The 22,657-nt window shown below is 46.8% G+C and overlaps 11 protein-coding genes and 1 long non-coding RNA gene across 16 annotated transcripts; 5 read left to right on the top strand and 7 right to left on the bottom strand.

Annotated features, from left to right (window-relative positions):
- Positions 1–86: 86 nt before the first annotated feature.
- GstT1 (Glutathione S transferase T1) lies at positions 87–1,283 on the bottom strand. The gene is made up of 4 exons (NM_136665.5): positions 1,067–1,283; positions 889–991; positions 508–824; positions 87–446 (listed from the first exon to the last, which is right to left on the bottom strand). The coding sequence occupies exons 1-4, from the start codon at positions 1,182–1,184 to the stop codon at positions 298–300; spliced, it is 687 nt and encodes a 228-aa protein (NP_610509.2). The 5' UTR covers positions 1,185–1,283; the 3' UTR covers positions 87–297.
- Positions 1,284–1,400: 117 nt separating this feature from the next.
- On the top strand, positions 1,401–1,632 carry lncRNA:CR44285 (long non-coding RNA:CR44285). Its single transcript, NR_124487.1, has one exon. It is a non-coding gene; the product is annotated as a long non-coding RNA:CR44285 (long non-coding RNA).
- A 14-nt stretch (positions 1,633–1,646) lies between these two features.
- Positions 1,647–13,226, bottom strand: CG1902 (uncharacterized protein). 2 transcript variants are annotated; one of them, NM_136663.4, is made up of 4 exons: positions 13,112–13,226; positions 3,091–3,402; positions 2,660–3,026; positions 1,647–2,601 (listed from the first exon to the last, which is right to left on the bottom strand). In NM_136663.4, exons 2-4 carry the CDS (start codon positions 3,387–3,389, stop codon positions 2,329–2,331), a joined length of 939 nt encoding a protein of 312 aa, NP_610507.1. In that variant the 5' UTR covers positions 3,390–3,402; positions 13,112–13,226; the 3' UTR covers positions 1,647–2,328. The 2 variants fall into 2 exon arrangements, with proteins under 2 accessions (NP_610507.1, NP_724815.1); NM_165689.3 differs by lacking the exon at positions 13,112–13,226 and having other exon boundaries at positions 3,091–3,550.
- CG30339 (uncharacterized protein) lies at positions 4,370–5,840 on the top strand. Its single transcript, NM_165687.3, has 3 exons — positions 4,370–4,709; positions 4,772–5,144; positions 5,531–5,840. Exons 1-3 carry the CDS (start codon positions 4,411–4,413, stop codon positions 5,783–5,785), a joined length of 927 nt encoding a protein of 308 aa, NP_724813.1. The 5' UTR covers positions 4,370–4,410; the 3' UTR covers positions 5,786–5,840.
- On the top strand, positions 6,019–7,362 carry CG30340 (uncharacterized protein; the record flags this gene model as incomplete). The annotated part of the gene is made up of 3 exons (NM_165686.3): positions 6,019–6,086; positions 6,140–6,769; positions 6,829–7,362. Exons 1-3 carry the CDS (start codon positions 6,060–6,062, stop codon positions 7,360–7,362), a joined length of 1,191 nt encoding a protein of 396 aa, NP_724812.2. The 5' UTR covers positions 6,019–6,059.
- clos (closca) lies at positions 7,539–19,318 on the top strand. Its single transcript, NM_001103776.3, has 13 exons — positions 7,539–7,761; positions 8,846–9,699; positions 9,752–9,926; positions 9,980–10,146; positions 10,204–10,269; positions 10,323–11,057; positions 11,114–12,203; positions 12,259–12,641; positions 12,701–12,882; positions 13,509–14,281; positions 14,345–14,524; positions 18,466–18,880; positions 18,941–19,318. Exons 1-13 carry the CDS (start codon positions 7,596–7,598, stop codon positions 19,263–19,265), a joined length of 5,511 nt encoding a protein of 1,836 aa, NP_001097246.3. The 5' UTR covers positions 7,539–7,595; the 3' UTR covers positions 19,266–19,318.
- Positions 7,766–13,226, bottom strand: CG30338 (uncharacterized protein). Its single transcript, NM_165685.4, has 2 exons — positions 13,112–13,226; positions 7,766–8,689 (listed from the first exon to the last, which is right to left on the bottom strand). The coding sequence occupies exon 2, from the start codon at positions 8,685–8,687 to the stop codon at positions 7,821–7,823; it is 867 nt and encodes a 288-aa protein (NP_724811.1). The 5' UTR covers positions 8,688–8,689; positions 13,112–13,226; the 3' UTR covers positions 7,766–7,820.
- Positions 14,527–16,404, bottom strand: Map60 (Microtubule-associated protein 60). Its single transcript, NM_057604.5, has 2 exons — positions 15,971–16,404; positions 14,527–15,906 (listed from the first exon to the last, which is right to left on the bottom strand). The coding sequence occupies exons 1-2, from the start codon at positions 16,240–16,242 to the stop codon at positions 14,856–14,858; spliced, it is 1,323 nt and encodes a 440-aa protein (NP_476952.1). The 5' UTR covers positions 16,243–16,404; the 3' UTR covers positions 14,527–14,855.
- Positions 16,828–18,221, bottom strand: CG1827 (uncharacterized protein). The gene is made up of 2 exons (NM_136660.3): positions 18,009–18,221; positions 16,828–17,955 (listed from the first exon to the last, which is right to left on the bottom strand). Exons 1-2 carry the CDS (start codon positions 18,119–18,121, stop codon positions 16,887–16,889), a joined length of 1,182 nt encoding a protein of 393 aa, NP_610504.4. The 5' UTR covers positions 18,122–18,221; the 3' UTR covers positions 16,828–16,886.
- On the bottom strand, positions 19,282–20,078 carry RpL31 (Ribosomal protein L31). Of its 3 annotated transcripts, none has more exons than NM_165682.2 (3): positions 20,043–20,078; positions 19,565–19,824; positions 19,282–19,494 (listed from the first exon to the last, which is right to left on the bottom strand). In NM_165682.2, exons 2-3 carry the CDS (start codon positions 19,786–19,788, stop codon positions 19,344–19,346), a joined length of 375 nt encoding a protein of 124 aa, NP_724804.1. In that variant the 5' UTR covers positions 19,789–19,824; positions 20,043–20,078; the 3' UTR covers positions 19,282–19,343. The 3 variants fall into 3 exon arrangements, with proteins under 3 accessions (NP_724804.1, NP_610503.1, NP_724805.1); NM_136659.3 differs by lacking the exon at positions 20,043–20,078 and adding an exon at positions 19,933–20,036; NM_165683.2 differs by lacking the exon at positions 20,043–20,078 and adding an exon at positions 19,988–20,036.
- A 478-nt stretch (positions 20,079–20,556) lies between these two features.
- CG12929 (uncharacterized protein) lies at positions 20,557–21,161 on the top strand. 2 transcript variants are annotated; one of them, NM_136658.4, is made up of 3 exons: positions 20,557–20,621; positions 20,676–20,981; positions 21,040–21,161. In NM_136658.4, exons 1-3 carry the CDS (start codon positions 20,606–20,608, stop codon positions 21,144–21,146), a joined length of 429 nt encoding a protein of 142 aa, NP_610502.1. In that variant the 5' UTR covers positions 20,557–20,605; the 3' UTR covers positions 21,147–21,161. The 2 variants fall into 2 exon arrangements, with proteins under 2 accessions (NP_610502.1, NP_001097245.1); NM_001103775.3 differs by having other exon boundaries at positions 20,676–21,161.
- Urod (Uroporphyrinogen decarboxylase) lies at positions 21,145–22,628 on the bottom strand. Its single transcript, NM_136657.3, has 3 exons — positions 22,470–22,628; positions 21,600–22,343; positions 21,145–21,540 (listed from the first exon to the last, which is right to left on the bottom strand). The coding sequence occupies exons 1-3, from the start codon at positions 22,482–22,484 to the stop codon at positions 21,229–21,231; spliced, it is 1,071 nt and encodes a 356-aa protein (NP_610501.1). The 5' UTR covers positions 22,485–22,628; the 3' UTR covers positions 21,145–21,228.
- Positions 22,629–22,657: the final 29 nt, after the last annotated feature.

Below are 22,657 nucleotides of genomic sequence, written 5' to 3'. Positions count from 1 at the left end.
GTCAAAAGATCTTGAGTGTCACCTTGCAACACTGGTTTTATGCTATTATAGTTGTCCCGCTTTAGGAGGCAAATTCAAAAGTGGCTCCCAACTTCAAAGATAGTTATATTATATAAAGCGAACATATGAAACTATTATTGATCCGATATCACCCCTTTTCATAGTCTCTAATTATTTTAACATTTAGGAGTTTTGCAGCGCAGAACTGAACACAATAAACATCAGATAAGGCACAAAAATGTTTTAAAATCCTAATAAATGCAATGAACAAAGAAATCAGTCAAAATCGAAAAGAAATCAGTTTTTGGCCTTGACTGCCTGCTGAGAGGTCTTGTAGACGAAGCTGTGGGCCTCATCGTAGTAGGGATTGGTAGCATCACGAACGCGTTCCATCCACTTGGCCACCTTGGGGAATTGCTTCTCATTTACGTTGTACTGGCAGAGCTCTAAATTACAAATCGTTATTATTAGAATTTATTTTAGATACAGCAGTGGGCTCAGTCTTACTCATCTGATTAATTTCTGAAGACCCGAAGATGTCTGCCACGGTAAGTTTGTCGCCGACTAAGAAGTCCTTTTCCAGCCAGAGGCGTTCCAGTAGACCCAAATTACTCTCCACATCCTTGATTAGCTTCTTGACAGACTCTGGCTTGGGAGCCGGCGCCAGTCCCTTTGCCGGAAGAAGCCACACCTGACGGAAGAACAGGGAGCAGACCAAGCGGACATTGAAATGCTGCCACTCGAGGAACTCGTCCACCCGCGCGCGTTCCTCCAAGGTTTTGGGGTACAGCTGTTCACTGAAGACTCCCTTGTCCGCGAGATATCTGAAATGTGTCATTTATCTATAGTATTAACCTGGCAATCCGAGCTCTGGATACTTGAACTTACCGCACTATGGAGACACTCTCGCCCAACTGAAATTTACCATCCACGATGGCCGGCACCTTTTGGAACCGATTTATACTGCGATATTCGTCGGTCAATTGCTCCTCTGGAATATAACCATCCCAAATGTTAGAAGATCTTTATACCTTATATACATGTGTAACTTGTTATTTATTCTTACGTTTTCGCAGGGCAACCGGGCAGTCTTCAAATGGGGTCTTGCCCAATTTCATAGCAATCCAGAGGGCGCGGGATGGCTGCGATAGGAAATCGTAATAATACTTAATAGCCTTCGACATCTTGGCAATTAATTAATCAGTTAGCTTCAGGAAGCCCGGTAAACACGAAAACAAAATATATTTGTTGTCGCTGATGAAATGTCAAAAAGCTCAAAGCAAAAAGCTTTATTCCGGTCCAAAGTTCAAACTGGTCGCTTTTCAACACTGTACCCAAAATGATATTGCCATCCCATCCCATTCTATGGGGAATCCGAGAAGGGCGGGCAAATATATAAGTTCAAAATAATCAGGTGGTGGTAAGAAGTCAGATAAAATATACCAATGATCAATAAAATTAAATGCTGTAGCCTTGCTTTTGTCATAACCGAAAGCTTATCGATTTCACTTATCGGAATCTCAGTTCAAACAGCGATATGTCAACCAGTCATCAAGAACCACAAAGCGTTTATCTCGACCAGATAAACACATTACCCTTACCCCATTTATGAAGAAGGCAACCCCAAGTAATACCATTTATGTTTTAGTTATACCGACATTTAAACAAATTCGCTTTAATTTATTAACGCACTCAACATGGGGTCTACAGTACATTGTCACATTTAAATATAGTCATTTAACTATGTATGTATTATCCATAAATATAGAGATGCATGTATATGTATGTGTAAACTAGTATCAAAAATTAGTAAAAACGACACTTAACCAACTGAAAAATTATCCAAAATATATATGTATGCTCATGTACCGTATTTATAAAAGTATGCGATAAAATCAAAGCCAACAACAACTTAGCACGCAAGTAGAAGACGTTGAAGATTTCATCATGAAAATGCATTATGGGATCATGGTAGAATGAATCGTTCGACCGGACGTTAGAATGTGTATAAGTATGTGCGTGGATAAGGACAGCAATAAATTAAAATCGACAAACTTGTGAGGTTTTTGTGCCATTTGATGGCGATCCATTTGCTTCTTATTTCGTTTTAGTGTGCACTTGTCGTCTATAATATTGTTCAATTTGCTTTTAGTTTCGATGTTCCTCCCTTATGGTTTCATTTATAAAATATCAGGTTCTGCTATGACCAAAGATCGCTTTAGCGCTGTAGTGTCTATACATTCCAGTGTGTATATATCGGGCTGTGTGTTAAATGGGTGTTCTATAGGATGTGCATCAGAATATACAACTAACTGCCCGATCATTGACTCAATCGAAGTTAATCATTCGGAAGGTTCCGTCGTTCGGAACGTCGGTTACTAACGGAGCACCCCTTTCCTGATCCTTCTCACTGGCTTCCCGCAATTTCTCATCCACGCCATATCGCTCGTCTTCCGTGAAGTACGGGGAAAAGCTTAGCAGCTGGGTCTCGTAGCGCGTCATTGCATCAGACAAAGATCCATTATCGCCGCCCATTTCCACGGGTAAATACTCCAATCCAATTGCCTTTCGCAGAGACGCGACGGTGGAGTGAATGTGCAACTGTAGGAAGGGTAGCAAAGAGTTAGTGGTTCTGCATCGATTTTCCCTTTGAACTCACCAGCTCCTTTTGCTTCATGACATTCCGAACCAGTCCAAGGACAAACTGCGTCTCCCTGGATGCATTGACAATGTGCGTGGCCACTAAATTCGCTGGAATTCCATGCTCTAGGAATGCATTCATCCGCTTGAACATGCCAGGATCGAACTGCAGTAGCAGAGAGTAGGGTATCTTGGTGAAGTCGATGATCTCCACCACGCCGGCTATGTTCCAGTTGTCGTCCGTGTTGATCTCGATCTCAGCGCGAAAAGCGTGGAAGCGGAAAATGTCGCTGACACTGTGCTTGGAAGGTTCAATGTGACCCATTCGTGTGTAGTGGATGCGGGGGCCACCAGGGCCAATAGGTTTGGGCAATGTGGCGAATATTCTGCAAAAGAACAAGTTTTTCTATAACACCCACCTCCAGAAAATGAGGGGGGTCCCCGCCTTACCCTGAACGAGCCAGTTCTATCAGCTTATCGTCCACCTGGCGACCCTTGAGCAGTTCTCTTTCCTTTGATTTGTAGGTGTAGTAGAAGAGTACCCTCTTCTTGGCCTCCTCTACGTCCCAGCGGCAGAAGCGCAGAAAGGCCACCAAGAACTGATCGTCGGTCCGCGCCTCCAGGTAGATCTGTTTGTCGATCCAGGTCCTTAGCGCCTCGATCTTCGCAACCGTCGAGGACGGATCCTCGCAGAGCTGCGTTCGAGCCACCTCTGCCAGCTCCGGCTCCAGCGATCGTATCTTGGCCATGGTCACAGGGAATCTGCAAATCGATCGATACTTGTCTTAATTTTGAGATACGATACCGAAGGCTTGGAGTGTGCTAAGGTGTGTGTGTTCTCTCGCCAGGTGCGAACACGACTAACAGAAAAGTTTGCGCCCGCCTGCTTGGACTGGGTTACCGATTCTGATCGGTTCGGGAACCCTCCCGGATTCGATAGCGGGCACACTGGTGCAGAAGAACGCGAAAAACACTACGGCACGGAGCAAACTCACAATGACAAACCATTTGAGCACCAGATTATGTGATATCAGTGGCCGATAGAGCAAACACAAATAGCAATGTTATGTGAATATGATAAGTGCACTGGAAAATACATTTGCACCTTACTGGTTTCGTATTGGTAATCTCAATTTTGTAATGCTAGTATAAAGTTTAAAAAATTTTATTTATATAGGATGATATATATTTGGATATTTTTAGTATACTTCTTAAGCAATCCAGCCTTAAAATTGCGATTTCATTGCGATTTAAAGATGATAATCGATTTTTTACACCCCCGATAAATAATAAATTGTTCAATCAACTTATATCTTTAAAAAAAAATACACCCACTTGATATGTCATTAACTTTTAAACCCCATAATTGGGTAATTCCTGCCAACTGTGCTTTTCCGATCCGGTGATAAGATACGATCTGCATACTCACAACCGTTTGAATTGTGGCGTATTTCTATCCACAGAGTCAACTGCTTCTTCGCCAGCTGCACGCTTACACGCCATAGATGCAGTGGAGCCGTAATCTTATCTCCTCCGAGGAGAGACTTCGACCGCCTACACCCAAAAGATCGGGTTGGATTTGATGGGCCGTCGGAGCAAAAGAGAGTGGTGGAAATGGTCGTGTCCGCTATCAACTGAATGAGTGGCCATAAAGGCAGCTCAGATTAGCTTTTAACGGTTCCGTTTCGGCCCGGGGATTTTGGCCGCCGTGCGATTAGGAAGAGCGTTTAGTAGCCGTCCAGCCGCCACGAAGCAAGCGACTTCCCAAAAATGGCCAATCTGCGTCCCCTGAGCGCCGAACTTCGTCGCATTGCTGAAACGGAGCTAAACGAAGTGGAGGAGCGAGTGCCCGCGGATCTGAAAGCTCTTCGGGATTGGTTGGCCAAGCAACCTCATCTGAGGGCCCGCCAGGATGACCAGTTCCTAGTTGGCTTCTTGCGAGGCTGCAAGTTTAGCCTGGAGAAGACCAAGTCCAAGCTGGATCACTTTTATACTATTAAGACGCTTATGCCTGAGCTCTTCGGCAAAAGATTGGTGGACGAAAGGAACCTAATCTTGTGCAGATCTGGGTGAGTTAAAAGGCGCTCATCAAGGATATTTAAAAACTTAAGAAACTTAAATTTCTATTTAGAACCTATGTTCGATTGCCCAAACCTTGGGGAACCGATGGCCCCCGCCTGCAGCTTACGAACTATGAGAAATTCGACCCTAAGGAATTCAAGTTATTGGATCTCTTCCGCTACCAAACCATGATAACGGAACAGTCAATCCGTGAGGATGACCACAGCAACATTAGCGGCTACGTCGAGATCGTTGACATGGCCAAAATGAGCCTCAGTTTTCTGGCCCAACTGGATTTCACGCTCATCAAAAGGATGGGAATATTCGCTGAGAAGGCACAGCCCACTCGCTTGAAAGGAGTCCATCTGATCAATTGCCCCAAGGAGGGAGTGGCGTTACTGAATTTGGCCAAGAGCCTAATGCCCAGCAAGCTCCAGCAGCGGGTGAGTAGGCAAGAATAATTGAATAGTCGTAGCCACTCTAGCTAATTTATTTTCGTTCCCTTATCGGACACTTCAACGAGATTATCAGCTGGTCTAGCAGGCAGCTGATAGGCGTTGAAGAGCTGTGGCACTCTCTCACCCCTGAACTATTAATTAATATTTCACAAATCAGAGCCACTAACTTTCGAGCTGGGTCCGCATACTGTGAAATACTGTGTGTGGAGCAGCATTGCCTAAGGTCAGTTGACCACGCACATGGGCTCTTATCATTGAAACACTGGGCCGAGTTTTAAGATACGGGGGGAAGGTGCAAGTAGATATATCAGCGAATAGGAGAATAATCTATTTCCCTGACTCATCACACACATGGCTCTCTACTTTTTCAGTTTCACGTGTATAAAAATCTCGAGCAATTAAACGAGGTGATACCACGCGAATACCTGCCGGAAGAATATGGTGGCAACAATGGACGTATAGCCGACATTCAGGCGGAAGCGGAGAAGAAATTGCTGTCCTATGAGAGCTATTTTGCTGAGGATTCCCAGTACGGAGTGGATGAGCAGCTGCGGCCTGGAAAGCGTGTTAATGCGGATTCAATTTTTGGCGCTGAGGGATCCTTCCGAAAACTCGACATCGATTAAAGTCGGAACGTGTTTTAATTAGTATTCAATAAAAGGCAAAAACAATCCTCAAAACAACTAACTAGACTTCTCATGAGAATCGCCGAGAGCGACGCGACAGATGGCCAAATCGCAGAGCCATTAGCTTTTAGCGAGCACTATCTGTGACACTTGTTAATAGCATTGTCAATCACCTAACTAACTAAATGAAGTGGGATCAAGTGTTGGTCATGTTAATTTGACGAACGCTTAGGCAGTTCCTCTGCAAAAGGCGTCGAAGCAGGAATCCAACGGAATGGCTTCGGTTTCCAGCAGCGACGATGTTAGTAATGAGTAAGATTTTCATTTCACCGTAGTTATACCTTTTTCATTTAGTTTGACTTCGGCAAATGGGACTTCCCAGCCGAGCGCATCTGGCTGCACAAGCCCAATGGGGAGATCACCTGGAAGATCTGCACTTTTCTACCACTGATTGCTTTTGGTCTGTATGGAAACTTCAGCATGGTTTATGTGATAGCCACCAACCGTTCTTTGCGCTCGCCCACCAACTTGATTATTGCAAATATGGCCGTTGCGGATCTACTGACCCTGGCCATTTGTCCTGCCATGTTCATGGTGAACGACTTCTATCAGAACTACCAGTTGGGATGCGTGGGCTGCAAGCTGGAGGGCTTTTTGGTGGTGGTCTTCCTCATCACAGCCGTGCTCAATCTCTCGGTAGTCAGCTACGATCGTCTCACGGCCATCGTGCTGCCAATGGAGACGCGCCTCACCATAAGGGGCGTCCAGATAGTGGTGGTCTGCACCTGGGTCTCGGGTATCCTATTGGCATCACCATTGGCTTTCTATCGCTCTTACAGGGTGCGAGTGTGGAAGAACTTTACGGAGCGATATTGCAAGGAGAACACCTCTGTGCTGCCCAAGTACTGGTATGTTCTGATCACCATTCTGGTGTGGCTGCCATTAGGCATCATGCTTATCTGCTACATAGCCATATTTTATAAGGTAAGCAAAGAAAGTGTGCTCATCCTGGATTTTTAACTAATAAGCCAACTCAAAAACAGCTTGATCGGTATGAAAAGCGGGTCCTAAGTCGCGAGAACCCGCTGACAGTGAGCTATAAACGCAGCGTGGCCAAGACACTGTTCATTGTGGTCGTTGTCTTTGCAGCTCTACGACTGCCCTTTACAATCCTGGTTGTACTACGGGAAAAATACTTCGGTGAAGATGTCTCTGTCAGCAGTGGAATGCAGCTATTCTGGTACATATCACAGTATTTGATGTTTCTGAACGCCGCCGTCAATCCGCTGATCTATGGCTTCAACAATGAGAACTTTAGAAGGGCCTACTACCAAATTTCTTGGGTTCGCCGATGGCGAGACGCCACCCAAATGAAGAAGTTTTCTCGATCACCAGACCACTGCTGCTACTGTGCCTTTATGAAGAATGGAAAACGAACCTCAGAGGCAGCACAAAAGGCAGGAAATTTAGAAAAAGACATAAGCAAGGATATGTCGTCGGCACAACAATCGGCCAAGTCAACGAAGATAGTTGAAAATGAATTTGTATCAGAAATCGAGGCAGACGGATTTATATAAAAGAAATTTAAGAGAAACAAATAATACATTTAAAAGCCAATGTACCAAAATACGAACTTCTCTCTGCTCTAATACACCCACTATGATATAGGGTACCAAACATATGACAATCATACTAAATAAAGCTTTAAGAACCGTAAAATATCATGGCCGGTAGTAAAAGTTATTTTGCAACCAGTGCACGTGTTACAGTTTGAATGTTTCGTTTTGTATAGTTTACACAAAATAAATATATGTATCAAATCTGTTGCAATTTGTTGATCTTTGCGGCTGTGATCGCCCGCGTGATCAGTTTTGAAGTAAACTTCCGGGAATCCTATCCCACACACTTCCTGAACTCAGATCAGGAATCGATGCTCCACAAACGGGCGACTGCTGTGCCTCAGTTTTTCGACCAAGGTTTGAAATGATATAACAAACTTTATTAACATGTTAAATTTTGATGGGAAATCCAGTGCTCAGGCTAAACCAAACAATTCCGACTTCATGTAGCCAAATCCGTGGGCTTCGAGGAATCGAATGAACTGGCCCATGTTCATGACGCCTTCTTCGGCATTAAAAAGCTGTTCGCTGAAGTCCTCGAATCCCCGCTTGCGCTGCCGAGGCTCCGTCCGCACCACGCTGATCTTCTGCCAGCGCAGGGCCTTGATGGTGCGCCAGAATTCCTGTACATTTGCCGAATCACCTTCCACGCATATGATGCCCGGTTTACCGGGTCTACTGAATCCTGTGAGCTCCAACTGTCGGGCCTGCCGAATCAGCTCCTGCCGCTTGGCACTGGATTTGATGTGATGCGAATAAATCCAAATTCTCTGAAGTTCCGTAGCTGGTGGCTGTTGCGGGTCTGATGATGCTACCTGCTGCACTTCAAACTCGGAAGCTGGTCGTTTTAACAGATCCTCGATGCGGTCCTGCAGCCAGCTCAGCAGCTGGAAGATGTACGGCTCGGCGTCCTCCTCCCGCCTTTCACCATGATACTGCTCCAAATCATTCTTTAAGCGCTGCTCCTTGGATTTTCCCAGTAGCGTAGTGTGTACACTGACGCGTGCCTGCTCCAAAAGCGGATATAGGTGCGGCAGTTCCACTCGCACTTCCACGCACTGTTTGCCTGGTAGAGTCAATTTGACCACATACTCCAAATGGGATAGAAGGCTAGTAGCGGGTTTTGTCTTATCATCCTTGAGAAACTCATTGAAATCAGCCACTACGCCGGCATCGAGCATATGCAGCTCTCCGGGCGCGCAGTATATGGAGCTCAGCAGCTCCAGCTCCTCCAGCTGCAGGCCAACGCAGCGACGGTAGGTTTGCAGCTCCTCATCGGCCATGGCTAACGAAGAGTTAGAAAGAATTGTTTGGTTTAGTCAGCGGCGACGGATTACCTACGGCTCTATCCTAAAGATGAAAGTACAAAAAGCTGAAGAGGAATCTTTTGTGATTAGTGTTTGTGCAACTTATTGTCTAAAACACTTTATGCCTCTTCCAGCTAGCTTTAGTTTCGATGGACTAGAACGAGTGGCCTCCGTGCCGGTGTCTTTTCCCCTTGACATTTGCATCCTCCAACTGCCCACGGTCAAGTACGCTACGGCCTTGCATAAAAATGCCGCAGGAGTGCGTCACTTTGCCGTCTATACCTGGCGTCCAGCTGAGCAGGACTACCAGCTCCTCGTGGAGTTGGAAACACCTAAGGCAGTGGCTCTGGATTGCCTGGCCTTCGCTGGGCGTGGCTACGTAGCAGTGAGCTACAATCTAACAGAGCCCGTAAGCCAGGCCCGTGAAGGATCACCCATCTATGAGATTTCCCCGGAAACGGGGATACGGACAGTGCAATACTTTTCGGGAACACATCTGCGTGGAATGTACCTTCGGATCAGCAGCCAGGAACTTACTCTACTGCATGCCTTCGAATCGAATGCGCAGTGTCCCTACTTCAAGTGGATGGGCAAGAGTTTCCAGAGACTGGGCGCGATTCACTGCAGCAAAGCTCGAAGAATGGAGGCCTTCGGCATTGACTACACCGACTATGTGGCCGTAGCCAACTACGCAGATGCGGAGGGACGAACTGCCACCCACTCAGAGATCTTTCGATGGGATGCCAAGTCCCAGAGATTCCAACTCTTCCAGCGACTGCGCAGCAATGGAGCCGTGGACGTAAAGTACTTCAGTCTCCCAGTAAACGAGGTCAGCCGCAGGCACTTTCTCATCCTGGGCAACACAATTGGCGGAACTGGCGCCGAGGTGGGCGATGCGGACACCGTGATCTATGTCTTCGAAAAGGGGCAGTTTGTGCCGTATCAGCGATTGAGTTTCTATGCCTTGGAAAGGGTTTTGCCAGTTCAGGTAATTTCGGATCAAACTTTTCATGGCATTCATAAAATGTGGAATCCTTTAGCACTCAATATCGGAGAAGTTTCTACTCCTGGTTGCTTGTAATAAACAGGATGTCAAGATCTATAACCTTAACGACTGGCGATTCGAGGAATCCAAGGTGCAGTTCACCGAGGGAGCTTTAAGTCGTGGTGTGGCACGTATGCGAAGCTATGAGGAGGGAGATCAAAGCTATTTGGGTAAGTATCTTTGGGTTTTTATACATCGTATGCTGAAATTTGCCTATATCCAGTGATTGCGAATGAGAATATGGCTGCCAACGAGACAAACATCTTTCAGCCACTCTACAAACAAGATGAGCATGCCAACATACTTCGCCAGCAAATCATTGACTGGGCTCGGGAGCAAAGAAAGCGATTGGAGCAAATGAATTTAGATCATCTATTAATAAGATTGAAAGTAAGTTTTGTGTTCTAAAAGATTCAAGTAAGTAAAGAATTCATATGTAATATGTAGGACAAGTTAAAGCACCGTGAGGAGAAACTGAAAGTGTCGATTATCAAGCAAGTGAACGCCAAATCGGTAAGAAGTAGCAGGAAAGTCAAAATATTTTGATAAAAACCTCATATTTTCAGTTCGAGGATAAGCACATGAAACTCACACCTAATTACTGGAAGGCTTTGAAGCTAACCAAGCAGGCCTTGGATAAAATCGAACAAAAAACAACCCTCGCAGGTTCCAGACATCCCAATAAGAGATCCGTTGATCAACCAAATGAAGAACCCAATTTCGATGAGGTCACGGTGGACACGCTGGTGGTGCACGGCGCAGTTAAAGCAGACCATATCAATGGAGTTGATACGAGGAACCCTGTTTATGATTCCGTCACTGCCAATAAGGTTTATGTTAGCGCAAAATACACCGAACCCGCCGGAAAAGAAAGAAAACTTCTGCTGGATGAGCTAATAGTAAAGGATCTGCAGCTTGATGGGCGACTAAATGGGCTCAAGTGGGCAGACCTGTTTGATCTGACTTTAAAACGCAGCAACAAAGATGTGCAGTTTATAAAGGCAGCTGCTGACTTCGATCATCTGGAATCCGACGCTGCCCAAGTCAACAACAACGAGGTTAACGATAGACCGTTGGGTCTGCTAATCCCAGTGGATGGTGGAGACTTTATTGTCCAACAAGATGTTCAGTTTTCCCAACCAATTCAGGTGAATCGGCTGCTCATCAATCAGCGGCTAAATCATATCCACGTCGATCGTCAGCGCTTCGATGTCCTGACCAAGCAGGCAAATCACACACAGGTCATCGAGGGTTCCATGCGATTCGAGAATGTTCGAGTCATGGAACCGATTACCATTGCGGTGGGTAGCCACAGATATATTATTCTAGGACATATTATAAACTTATTTTTCTTCAGGGTCAAATTATGGGGGCCGAACTGAGAGCGATGTCACCGGCAAAGGTTACCCACAAGTCGCTTCAACTTAATGGGGATTTCGTAGTTGACGGCGATGTGACCATTGGACGGCTGCTGCAAATGAAAGATTTTGTGGACGAATCTACTCAGAAATCTGCAGCAGAAGCATTGACTCGGGGCCTGCGATTGGATCAACCTTTGGAGGATGTGAATCTCAACTTTGTGGAACCACTTATTGCCAACAATACCGAGCTAAGCTTTATCAACACGCAAGATCTACAAAACCTGGTTAAGCTGAACGTGGGTGAAGTGCAGTTGGTGCAGGCAAGTAAAATATTTCCTCAAAATGTAGAGATACGCGATGGATTCGGTGAGATCAAGTGGCTAAATGGGATTGATACGGAAAGACTCCCGGAAATTATGCTCACCAAGAGTGGCAACCAAACTATTTCGAGTTCAATTCAATTACAAGGCGTAGAACTGAACCATGTCAATTCATCACAGATCTTATTGAATGATTTGGGAGTTGAGGATTATCTTCAAACAGGTCAGGATCAAAAGTCAAATGGAACACTGTATATAGACAACATGGATGTGAGGGAAATGAGCGTGAATGATCTGCACCTAAATGGCCATCTCTTTGGCCAAACAATGTCCTCCATCTACGAACATGGAAGCAAGTCCCTGGACAGCTGGCATCTGCCACCCGACTTCAATGGCACCATTCACGCCCAGAATCTGTGGCTTAGTGGCCATATTAACAAAGTGAAGGTGGTCCAATTGGAGCAGCAGCTGCAGCAACTGGCGGGCAATGTCAAATACGTTGGCGACTTTACGTTTGAGCATGATGTAAACATCAGTTCCCTCAGCTTTGAAAACTCTCTAAATGGAATTGAGGCCAATAAATTTGGTAGCTGTTGGTTGGAGACCGACAGGGACCAGACTTTCACAGCCCCGCAGAAGCTGGCTTCCCTGGACAGCCAGCAAGGTCTCTGGCTAAGAGGGCAACTGAACAACCACACCTTGCAAGATCTGGAGAACCGTAGCTACAGGCTCAACTCACCGGAGCACCTGCAATCAGTGCGATTTGGTGGGTTTTATAAGAACGGCTACACGTTATCAATTATAACAACATTACCTTTCAGCGAATCCCATTGTGTTGCAATCGGAGCTACAGTTGGATCGCTTAAATGGACTCCGCGTCCCAGAGGACGTTATTTACCATAATGGTGGAGCTTACATCTCTGCTCCCGTTAGCGTAGATGGTGACCTGGAGGCTTTAAAATTGTCCAACATAACCAACCTGAATGGTTATCCTCTGGAGGCGTTGGAGATCTATTTAAGTGGGCAAAATGTGCGCACCTTTGTGGCGGAGAATGTTAAGTTTGGCGGAGAACCCTCTTATCAGCTCCTGAATGGCCACAATCTAGGAAACCTTCTTGATCAGGTGTGGCTGGACAACGAGCAGATTGAGTTGAGAGAAATAAAACTGGAATCTGGGCAATTCGAAGGCCTGCTGGAATTCCAGGTGAGTGGGTATTGCACAGTAGAAACCTATGTTGTTTACAAGAACACCTTTCCCCATAGGGACCCATCAACGGGCACCAAGTGGATCATATAACTCACAACTACTTCAGCCGGACGCGTAGCAATCTGCTGAAAACTCCCCTGAGCTTCCAGCATGACGTCACGTTCGCACAGCCTCCAGTTGCCAAATACGTAAAACTACGACGTGGCAGCAGCGGCGTTTTAATGGAGGGCACCAGTAGGTAAGTGAAATTGACCAAATGATCAAGGGGCAGGGGGCAATGAACAGGGGTAAAGTTGGTATCACGTTTCACTTTCGCAATTGTTTACGCGCTAACAGTTTTAGAGTCACTGCATCCGCAGAAGTCAGCTGTGCATTCCGTTTGGCAGGTGAAATTTCTGTACACGTTTGTACGTAGCGCGGGGCGGGGGTTGCACTTAATTCGAACACTCGCAGGTGTGCTTAATTACCTTGTCAATTGGTCGCTGATTGGGTTTGGTTAAATGCACTTTTTACGGTCGGGCAGTTTCGGCAGAGCAGAGGTTTGTGATTTGAAACAACAAAAACGTCTTCGCTAGAATCCCAAACGCCTGGCAGCTGGGGATGGCAGAAGCATCGGTATATCGATGTTTTCACAACTATTATCGATCTCTACAATAATCGTTGAATTTAAATATAAATCGAATTTATAGAACTTGGGATTAAAAGATTAATTATAAATCATTTTCGGATCATAAATATAAGTACTACTCTATAAAACATTTTTTAAATTTATACATGGCTTTACTCTCGCCTGGAATTTTGTGAGGAATACCATGCTACCAAATGGTTAATACTATATTAAAATAAATCTTTTTCATTTCTTAGCAACTTCTCCCTAGATTTTGATGATTTTGTAACTCACTCGTTGAAAACAGCCGGCTCTCACGCTATAAGTGGATATTGGAAACTGCCTGAGGCCTTTATTTCGGGAAATCTAAACGATATTTACATAAATAATTTAAACCTTGCTAATGATGTCGTTAGAATGCCTCTTCAAAATGACAGTATCAATCTTCCCTTGATAGTCGAAGCATTGAAAACTGTCCAGGGCGGCACTATAAATCGTCTCCATACAACCCCTGAAAGCCAGGTGGCGGATGTGCCTGTGGCCAAGTGGATCCATGGAGCAGCCTACCTTTACGGGAACCACAGTATTTCTGGCATTACTCATCTGAATAATGTCAATCTCTACAACGATCTTACCGTGAACGGGTCTGTAAATGGTGTCCCCTGGCAGGCGGACAAGCTCATTTTGATGGACAATGAGCAGGATATACCGGGCTCCCTGCTGGTGGCGAATAGTCTTCCCGAACAGAAGCGAGTTATGAGCAATAATGTGAAGAATCTCTGGGTGGATTTCGTCAACGATCTGCCCGTTAACGAGTTACTGGTCAGCAAGGCAGAAAACCGTCCCAATCTTCACGTGGAAAGCCAACTGATCTTCACCCAGCCCCTCACTGTGGGTCACTACGAAGCGGGCAACGGAAATGGGCTGCTGGATAAATATTACAAGAAAAAGCGGGGTGTCGAATCGAATGACATTCATGATTGGCAGCAGCTGCAGGAAAATGTGGCAGCTATTAAAAACAGATTGGCCAGTATGTTAAAAACACATTAATACAAATTCTCCTTTAGTCATGTGCATTAAATTCAACCAACAGAGCCGCCTAAAGTGCTGGAAGGCTTTGCTGTGCTGCAGAAATTACCTCATAAGGCCTCGCACATGAAGATCATCTCCGTGGACAACGAGGACGTACTGGCCATCTGGGAGCAGATGCCCAGCGAAGTAGGGACTACTTACACATGGCAACCGGATATACATCTTTTTGGGCGAAGTTCAAGTAAGTTATGTAGATTTATTTGCATATAAACGTATTTTAAAATCAAGTAGCATATTCAACCTTAAATAGGGACAAATTCGAAATCTCAAATATTAGAAATACATTTTAAATTTAGCTTTAAAATTCATGCGTAAATGCTATGAACACTCATACCAGAACTGTGAGTAAATACATTTTACAAGTGGGCGGCACAGAACGCAGACGTTTGAACACGGAAAAAATAATACGATAAATACGAGAAATGGTTCAGACAGGCCTACTACATAACTACCTTTTTAGTTTGTCTAATAAGTAAGCTGAGTAATCATTTAAATTGCGAGTATCAGTCGGTCTACTGCTCCAGTTCGTCGCTCTGCACATCGAGGATGGCGCGCAAGATGGACAGCTCCAGCTTGGCGGAGGCACGCGAAGAGAGTCTGTTCATCACATTGGCCACGTACAGCCCGAGAGACTCGTGTCGCGACGAGTTGCATAGATTCTTGAAAAAGGTTGGCGGCAGCGAGTTGTCAAAGTTGCCCAGGTTGATAATCTCGGGTGTATTGGAGGAGGCGGCGTTGATCTTCGGCCCGAAGATAATGTCATTCTTAAAGTCCAGCTCGTCGATGTGTGGCGAAAAGCCGTTTGTGGAAGCCACCGAGGTGGAAGCAATGGTGGCGGCTGTCGATGAGTTCGCTCCCCCACCACCACCGTTTATCTGTTGTGCCGATGGAATGGTGATGATGTTGATACCCGGCGGTGGTGTCTGGTTGTCCTCACGCTCCTTCTTAACCTGCATCAGCTGGGCAGTGGTTGTGTGCACCACATTGTTTCCCGCCGGCAGTTGATCTGGAACGCTGGTGTGCACTGAAGTTGCGGCTGCCGATGAAGCGGCTTGTTTCGGGCTCGTGGTCTTGGTCTGCTTTTTTTGCGCCGATGACGAGGTGTACTCCTCCGAAAGTTTGCGCTTCAAAGAATCTGGCAGCTGAATGGTGGTGCGCGAGGAGCTTGATCTTTGCCCACTGGCTGGCGCCTGTTGCCCAATAGCCGGTTTCGGTGCTGCTGCGGAGCTGGGCGTCTTCTTCACAGTAATTCCCTTCTTTTGCAGTACTGCTGCGGCGGCGGACAGCGAGCTACTTCGCGGTGTGTTGTTAGCCAGTGTGTTGAGCAGCTTTTTCTCCTCGATGGCTGGGCGAGGAGTGTCGACGTTGGGTTTGGCGTACGCCAACCGCTCGTCCTTTTCTGGCGAACCGGTGCTGTGTGACTTTGTGGGGCTTTCGCCGTCGGAGGACGCCGAGCCGGTAGAGTTGGTGTGCTGTCCGTACTGATGGGCGTCATCCTCGTCCTCAGGCTCCTGCACCTCCAGCATTTCGTACTCCTCCACCTCCTCCATGGGTACTTGATCACTGCAGAATAGCAGTAGAAATTTTGTTAGTGTTTCACGGTTAGAGGACTATTTACGCCACTTACTTCTCCTCCTTGATTGAGATTTTAGGCTCCTGATGGATCTGATGCATCAGACTGAAGAGCTTCCACGCCGAATTGCCCTTTAGCTTTTCCTGCTCGTACTTCTTTTGGAGCACTATGAAGATGGAGCGCGATTCGTGCACAGAGAGCTTGTTGAGACGCCCGATCCTGGCCCACGCCTCCTCCTGCTCCTGCTTGCTGGCGCCGCCATTGTTTGGATGCAGCACCTTTTCTTTGGCGATGTCCTGCAGAATCTTGTCCAGTTGGATTGCCATCTTAGTCAGCGACTTGCGGCCCGCTGGTTGCGCGTTCCTGATAATTTTGGAGGCTGTTTTGATAACACGCGACACACGAATTGGTATATGTAACTAGGATCCGCTTGTTTTTCTCTCCGCTTTCGCACCGTTCGCTTCTCTTTTCTTCTGTATTTGGCGTCGGTAAATTGGCGGAAAATGTGACCGTGCAACACGCAAATACTAGAAATGCCGCCTTTTGGTACAGTAACTTAGGGATGAGGGAGATTTTGGCAACATAGATGTTCACAGTTCACAGCTCTCGATGCAGTGAAAATTAAATTTTTATATATTATATTTATCACTATAAATATTAATACTTGCATTATTTTTACTTATATAACAATTATAATGTTTCTCCATAAGGAAAAGTTATTCATTTTGGTAGTCATAACTATCGAAGGAATGGTTTTTGTTTTGTCTTTTTCTATTCTATTCTCATACTTTATTTATTTATTTTATGTAAGGATCCTTACATATCGATAATTCTTAATACCGCTAATTTACGGTAAAACTACCCGTCTATCTTGCTGCCGATAGGGACAAACAAATAACGCAATTTATATTGCAGATGAGAACTCCACGAAATTTAAATTTTATTGAAATACGTTACAGTTTTCGCCACCTCACAACGCCACGATATTTACTTTGTCCTGACCACCTATGCATTTGACCGTTTCCAAGCGCGTAGGCCCATCCGCTCCGGCTGGACTGCTAACCATAAAGGGGAATTCGGCCAGGCCGTAGCAGGCAGCGCCATAATTACCCAGCCGATCTACGGCGATGAGAGCACCCATGAAATCCTTGTGGTGCTTGAGAATGCGGCGAAGGCCCTCTTGAGCTGCCTCAGCCGGAGGTTTTCCCGCCCGCATGGTCTCCACCGCTAGCAGGGAGGGCAGGAAGCGCATCATCACATCTCCATCTCCGGTTGCCACGGCTGCACCCACCTCGTTGTCTGCATAAGCGCCAGCACCCGGAATGGGGGAGTCGCCGACCCGTCCGGGAATCTTGTGCCGCGCCCCGTTGGTGGAGGTGCCGGCGTGGATGTTGCTTTCCACGTCGATGGCGATCATGCCGATGGTATCGTGGTTCTTGCGTCCGATCTCATACTCATTGCGGGCACGGTCCTCCTTCCAGCGGGTCAGCGGAGTCGGCCGCGGCTTATACGGGCCGCAAGAGACCTTGGGATCCGGGTGAACGTTCTTCCAGAAGTTTGGCTGGCAGTTCTCAGCCGTCCACTGTAACCACATGTCCTTCGACTCCGGCGTGACCAGCGACTCTGATTCGAATCCCATAGCATTGGCGAAAGCTGACGCCGCATCACCCACCAGCATGGTGTGCTGCGTGTGTTCCAGAACATGCCGGGCTACCTTAATGGCATCCTTAATGCGTCGCAGACCAGCCACTGCCCCCACATCCATGGTGGCCCCGTCCATGACCATGGCATCCAGTGTGGTTTCGCCCAACTCGTCCGGCGATCCGCCATAGCCCACCGTTCGGTCACACTGGAGTTTCTCACACTTCGAGCAGCCCTCCACTACCGCATTCCGCGTCTGCCGGAGTCCACCCTTGCTTTGCTTCAGGATTCGCCAGGCGAGCACATTGGCAGCCGTGAAGTTCCAAGTGTTAATGACCATGGGCAGCAGCTCACCCGTCGTCTTATTCGCCTTCACGGCAGTGGTGCCAGCTTTTCCACTGCAAAGGGGCGGATCTTAGCGAACAAAGAATACGCTGTATGCGCTGCTCACCTAAACGCCGAAGTCAGCGTTGGTTTGGGCGAAGTATTTACTGCCGCAAGGATGGAAAACGCCATGGTGGCCAAACAAAGGATCCAAAGACTTGCCCGCAAGTGCCTTCTCATGGTTAATCGTAATGGTCTCTACGAGAAGTCTTGGTGTATCACAATCTGTCCCTGTTCTGCCGGAAAATGGTCGAGTTCTGCTTTTAAATGCTAGCAGTCTAACCTCACTGTTTTGCTTTCTTATCTGTTGTTTTGATATACCCTCTAAAAGAGTCGTACACATTTTCAAATTGGTTTAAGCAATATTTTAAAACTTGAAAATGTTTCAACATAGATTAAGATATAGGCAAAAAACCACCTATTAATATCGATAAAGTCCTATCCGTATAGCCTATATTTGGAGTGGAATTATAGGAAGAGTATTCCACGGACACATCTATAAAACACTGCTTTCCTTTTTGTAGGCACAGCACTGACACAACTAAACAAGACAAACTTGAATCCAATCAATGAGGAGGCACAGAACCCGCAGAAACTGCAATTCAGATCATATGGATTTCAGTGCCGGGCACTTCAAGAGGAGAACCAGATAGTAATCCGATGCCTAGATGAGCAGAACAACAGCAGGGAAGCAATCTTGCCCAGGCGGGCCGTAAAACAGTTGTTGCCGGTCGCTGATTCAGATGATATGACCATTCTACTTCGTACTCCCAGAGCGGTGGAGCTTTGGAAGTGGAGTAATGGCAATTACTCTCTATCAAGCAGGCTGATAGATGGGCAGGTGGAGCAAATGGCTCTTAGTCAAGGAGGTGCTGGCATAGAGAGCGGATATGTGGCGCTGATGGCTTCATCGCCAGCAGCAGAGATTCGGATTTACAGGTAGATATTCATAAGCACTTCACGCATAGGGCATTTACAAGGATTTCACTCGTTTTGCAGCTTCGGCAGCCCAGACACGAGCAGCTTCCAACTGGACCAAGTCCTGGAGCTCGAGGACTCCCAACAGTCGCGGGTAATGCGCTTTATGCACCTGCCCGAGTCCGACGATCTACTGCTCTGTGTGTCCAACGTACTGCCGCAGCAACCGCTTCGCATCTACCAGCACCGCGGAGCAGCGGGATTCCAGCAAATCCTCGGCGACAGCGCCTTGCCAAAGGCTCATGCCCTGGAGGTGCTCTATCTGCCCAGCCATAAGCTGCGACTGCTGTCCATGGCCACGGAGGAGTCGGTCTACTTGCTGCAGCCACAGTTTACTACACTTTAAGTCACTTGTTTTGTTTGTTTTTTCTAAATAAAAATTACTTTTTATTAACCGTGTTTTCTTGGCCGTCAATTACGTTGCTTAGTCGTCGCTGGACTCGACATTCTCGGTCTGCAAGTTCTTGAACGTGGACACCGGCACATAGGTCACGTAAGTGTACAGCTTGTTGGGGGAGTCCTCATCGTCGTTGCGGCGACGCGCCAGGCGCACGCGAATGCGGAATGGAGTGGACCTGGAAGGGTGGATGGATTAGCGGCGGATTAGAAAGGATGCTAAATCGGAGGAAATTAAGGACTACGCACCTGATACCCTTGGACCAGATGTGCTTGTTCAGACGGGTGTCGATCCTCACATCGGTGGTGCCCATCTCCCGCTCGGCGAACTTGCGGATCTCCTTGATGGCGCGGGGTGCGCGCTTCTTGAAGCCGATGTTGTGGACACGCTTGGCCAAGTGAATGGTGCACTCGCGCGTCACGACTTCGTTGATCGCGGATTTGTTGATTTTCTCACCCTTGGTCTTGGTCATTGTGCTGTTTAGCCCGAAACGGTGCTACTCAATATCCTGCAAGTGCGTAACAACAAATTTTAGTTAATGCCACACAACATAAACAAAACTTCAGTGGAATATTCCATTTGCAAAGAAATTGTTGCACAGCGAAAATGAACATACGCCGTGATCGGTTTTTCGACTGGGAACATTGTCCACACAGTTTTGTTGCATTTACTTCGTGGAAATATGCGATGTTTTCCGATTAATATACAAAATCGCAAATTACGAACCTCTTCCGGAAACGCAGCGAAAAGAAAAGGATAGAAGAAGAGATGCTAGAGGTGAGCAGAAAACAGTGTGGCTGCATTGTGCGACCGGCATCGTGAATATCGTTATGCCTGAAAAAGTAAATTTAGGGTATTCCGCAAAGCGCAATATTAGGGGAATTACAAATTGAATTTCTAAATCCATGGTTTGTTTGAATAATAATAAAAAATAAAAACTTAACTCTAAACAAAAAATCAAATTAGTTTTTCAAATGTACTTTAAAAGAAAGAAACCAAATACTTTATAAAAACTATTTTAATTAAAATTTACTAAACAGTGCTAAATTTAAATCCAGTATTGGAGATTAAGTTTAATGTTTTCGAATGAAAATTAATAAAAATCTTAATAAAATGGTTGCACATATTTCGATTCATAGTTTTTTATTATTATTATTATTATTCATAGTAAAATTATTATTGCATTGTTGTGTGGCTATTAATGGAATGCCCCAAATTGTTGCTCCAAAATGTAGTTTCCAAGTTGATGAAGTACAACGAAACAGCTGATCGGATGTAAACAAAATAGAATGCTGGATATCGCTGGTAAGTAAGTGAGCCAAAATATTATCGAGCTTGGCATTCAAAACTCATTTCCAGCACAACTCCTTGCCGTGGGCCTCTTGTGGGGCGTTACCAATCCGTTTATTCGCCTCGGCAGCCAGGGAATCGAGTCGGTTGGTGATACGGGCTCAAAGTGGCGTAACTTTGTCCAGGAGGCACGCACAATCGGCTCCCGGTGGCGCTATTGGATACCCTTCGGTCTCAACCAGTGCGGGAGTGCTCTGTACGTTTGGACGCTCCAGAGGGCCAGTATTACAGTGGCGGTGCCAGTGGCCAATTCCCTGAGCTTCGCATTTACGGCAATCACCGGATATGCGCTGGGGGAAAAACTGCCGGGAAGAAGTAAGCTAAATGTCTAAGTAACAACCTTGTCCACTTTGTTTACCAACTGCTCCCGCAGAAGTCATTCTGGGCACCCTGCTCGTCTGCTGTGGCAGTATCCTGATGATATACGATAAGATTTTGCAGGAACAGGCCCAGCACCAGCTAAATATAACATTCCACTGAGGTTACCCTAAACCCAAGGCCAATTGTCTTTATTGCATTCGATAAAAGCATCATAAAATTAAAGGTTAGTGAAAGGCACACCTTACAGAGCCTTGTGCACCGCCTCCACCAGCACTTCCATGCTCGTGATCGGAGTCTGAGGCGTGATTCCATGTCCCAGATTGGCGATGTAGCGCGACTTGCCGAACTTGTGCACCATTTCTGTGGTCAGGTTGCGCAGCTCATCAGGATCGCGGTACATGTCCTGAGGATCCAAGTTGCCTTGCAACGTAATGTTCGGTCCGACCAAATTGCGTGCCTCCAGCGGATCCACAGTCCAATCCAAGCCAATAACGTCGTAGCCCAGTTCGCTCTGCTCCTTCAGCGAGTGCCCAGCACCCTTAGCGAACAGCGTCTACATGGAAATTCCATTTAGTAAGCATCTTATCAATGTTTTAGTCCATGGGAACTTACCATGGGAACCACGGGGATGGCCTTCTTTGTGAGACGGTCCACCAGCTCGTCGCGTATTCTCTTCAGGTAGGGTACACACCACTGCAGGAACTGCTCCTTGGAGAGATGCTCGGCGGACGATTCGAATACCTGCAGCATTTGAGCGCCAGCTTTCACCTGCATCTCCAGGTAGTCCACAATTGCGTCGGTCAGCAGGTTCAGGAACAGCTTAGAGTCCTCAGGATGTTCGTTGAGCCAAGCTTTAGCTTTCGACATGGTCTTGCTCCCACCGCCCTCGATCATATATCCCATTAGTGTCCACGGCGCTCCTGTAAAGCCGATTAGCGGCACTCGACCTTCGAGCTTGTGCCGCATCATGGTGATTGCGTCGCCCACGTAGCTGAGGCGGGACAAGGCTCCGTCCGGCGTCAGGCGCTTGAGGTCCTCCGGCACCACGATGGGCTGTGGCAGAACGGGACCAACGCCCGCGTGCATCTCCACGGTGAGGCCGAGTGCTTGCGGAATGACAAGGATGTCCGAAAATATTATGGAGGCGTCCAGGTCGAAGCGGCGCAATGGCTGCATGGTCACTTCGCACGCTAGCTCCGGGGTGCGGCAGACGGTGAAGAAGTCGTGGTGCTTTCGCAGCTCCTGGAACTCCGGCAGGTAGCGCCCCGCTTGGCGCATCACCCAAACAGGCACCCGGTCCACCACCTCGCCACGTGCGGCGCGCAGCAGGTTATCATTCTTGAGCACGGGAAAGGGCTGAAACTCATTTCCAATTTGATCAGTTTTCACGTTTTTCAGCAGGAAAATACAGAGACACAGCAATCGAAGTCCAAACGACATGATGTAACTGCAGGCGCCACTCCGATCAGCTGGGAAACTCACCTTTGCGTCTTTCATAGTGACTTTTGGCTGTTAAAAAGGTAGTAGAGGGCTAACGAAGTTATTTCCACTGATGAAATCCGTAAATTTGATTAAATCTGTCACGGAATCCCGCAATTCTGCATGAGTGTGCGTTCTCTGCCAGACTTTGTTTACGTTTTCGCCTGGTGGTGGGAGAGGTGCGATAGTCG

The sequence above is a fragment of the Drosophila melanogaster genome, chromosome 2R, assembly GCF_000001215.4.
Source record: "Drosophila melanogaster chromosome 2R".
In the NCBI taxonomy this organism is placed as follows: Eukaryota; Metazoa; Arthropoda; class Insecta; order Diptera; family Drosophilidae; genus Drosophila; species Drosophila melanogaster.
This window is presented reverse-complemented; position numbering and strand designations above follow the sequence as displayed.

What these genes read in the sequence shown, in the direction of transcription:
- CG30339 (NM_165687.3), top strand. Translation starts at nt 4,411, where the DNA reads ATGGCCAATCTGCGTCCCCTGAGCGCCGAACTTCGTCGCATTGCTGAA. An exon ending in CTAATCTTGTGCAGATCTGG is followed by an intron (nt 4,710 to 4,771) that starts GTGAGTTAAAAG and finishes ATTTCTATTTAG; the next exon opens with AACCTATGTTCGATTGCCCA. An exon ending in CCAGCAAGCTCCAGCAGCGG is followed by an intron (nt 5,145 to 5,530) that starts GTGAGTAGGCAA and finishes CTACTTTTTCAG; the next exon opens with TTTCACGTGTATAAAAATCT.
- RpL31 (NM_165682.2), bottom strand. Translation starts at nt 19,788, where the DNA reads ATGACCAAGACCAAGGGTGAGAAAATCAACAAATCCGCGATCAACGAA. An exon ending in ATCTGGTCCAAGGGTATCAG is followed by an intron (nt 19,495 to 19,564) that starts GTGCGTAGTCCT and finishes CCACCCTTCCAG; the next exon opens with GTCCACTCCATTCCGCATTC.
- Urod (NM_136657.3), bottom strand. An exon ending in CCATCCCCGTGGTTCCCATG is followed by an intron (nt 21,541 to 21,599) that starts GTAAGTTCCCAT and finishes ATTTCCATGTAG; the next exon opens with ACGCTGTTCGCTAAGGGTGC.
- CG30338 (NM_165685.4), bottom strand. Translation starts at nt 8,687, where the DNA reads ATGGCCGATGAGGAGCTGCAAACCTACCGTCGCTGCGTTGGCCTGCAG.
- CG1827 (NM_136660.3), bottom strand. Translation starts at nt 18,121, where the DNA reads ATGAGAAGGCACTTGCGGGCAAGTCTTTGGATCCTTTGTTTGGCCACC. An exon ending in ACGCTGACTTCGGCGTTTAG is followed by an intron (nt 17,956 to 18,008) that starts GTGAGCAGCGCA and finishes GCCCCTTTGCAG; the next exon opens with TGGAAAAGCTGGCACCACTG.
- CG1902 (NM_136663.4), bottom strand. Translation starts at nt 3,389, where the DNA reads ATGGCCAAGATACGATCGCTGGAGCCGGAGCTGGCAGAGGTGGCTCGA. An exon ending in ATAGAACTGGCTCGTTCAGG is followed by an intron (nt 3,027 to 3,090) that starts GTAAGGCGGGGA and finishes GTTCTTTTGCAG; the next exon opens with AATATTCGCCACATTGCCCA. An exon ending in TCATGAAGCAAAAGGAGCTG is followed by an intron (nt 2,602 to 2,659) that starts GTGAGTTCAAAG and finishes CCCTTCCTACAG; the next exon opens with TTGCACATTCACTCCACCGT.
- clos (NM_001103776.3), top strand. Translation starts at nt 7,596, where the DNA reads ATGTATCAAATCTGTTGCAATTTGTTGATCTTTGCGGCTGTGATCGCC. An exon ending in GGGAGATCAAAGCTATTTGG is followed by an intron (nt 9,927 to 9,979) that starts GTAAGTATCTTT and finishes GCCTATATCCAG; the next exon opens with TGATTGCGAATGAGAATATG. An exon ending in ATCTATTAATAAGATTGAAA is followed by an intron (nt 10,147 to 10,203) that starts GTAAGTTTTGTG and finishes TGTAATATGTAG; the next exon opens with GACAAGTTAAAGCACCGTGA.
- GstT1 (NM_136665.5), bottom strand. Translation starts at nt 1,184, where the DNA reads ATGTCGAAGGCTATTAAGTATTATTACGATTTCCTATCGCAGCCATCC. An exon ending in CCCGGTTGCCCTGCGAAAAC is followed by an intron (nt 992 to 1,066) that starts GTAAGAATAAAT and finishes GTTATATTCCAG; the next exon opens with AGGAGCAATTGACCGACGAA. An exon ending in GAGAGTGTCTCCATAGTGCG is followed by an intron (nt 825 to 888) that starts GTAAGTTCAAGT and finishes GACACATTTCAG; the next exon opens with ATATCTCGCGGACAAGGGAG.
- Map60 (NM_057604.5), bottom strand. Translation starts at nt 16,242, where the DNA reads ATGGCAATCCAACTGGACAAGATTCTGCAGGACATCGCCAAAGAAAAG. An exon ending in ATCTCAATCAAGGAGGAGAA is followed by an intron (nt 15,907 to 15,970) that starts GTAAGTGGCGTA and finishes GCTATTCTGCAG; the next exon opens with TGATCAAGTACCCATGGAGG.
- CG12929 (NM_136658.4), top strand. An exon ending in GGAAAAACTGCCGGGAAGAA is followed by an intron (nt 20,982 to 21,039) that starts GTAAGCTAAATG and finishes CTGCTCCCGCAG; the next exon opens with AAGTCATTCTGGGCACCCTG.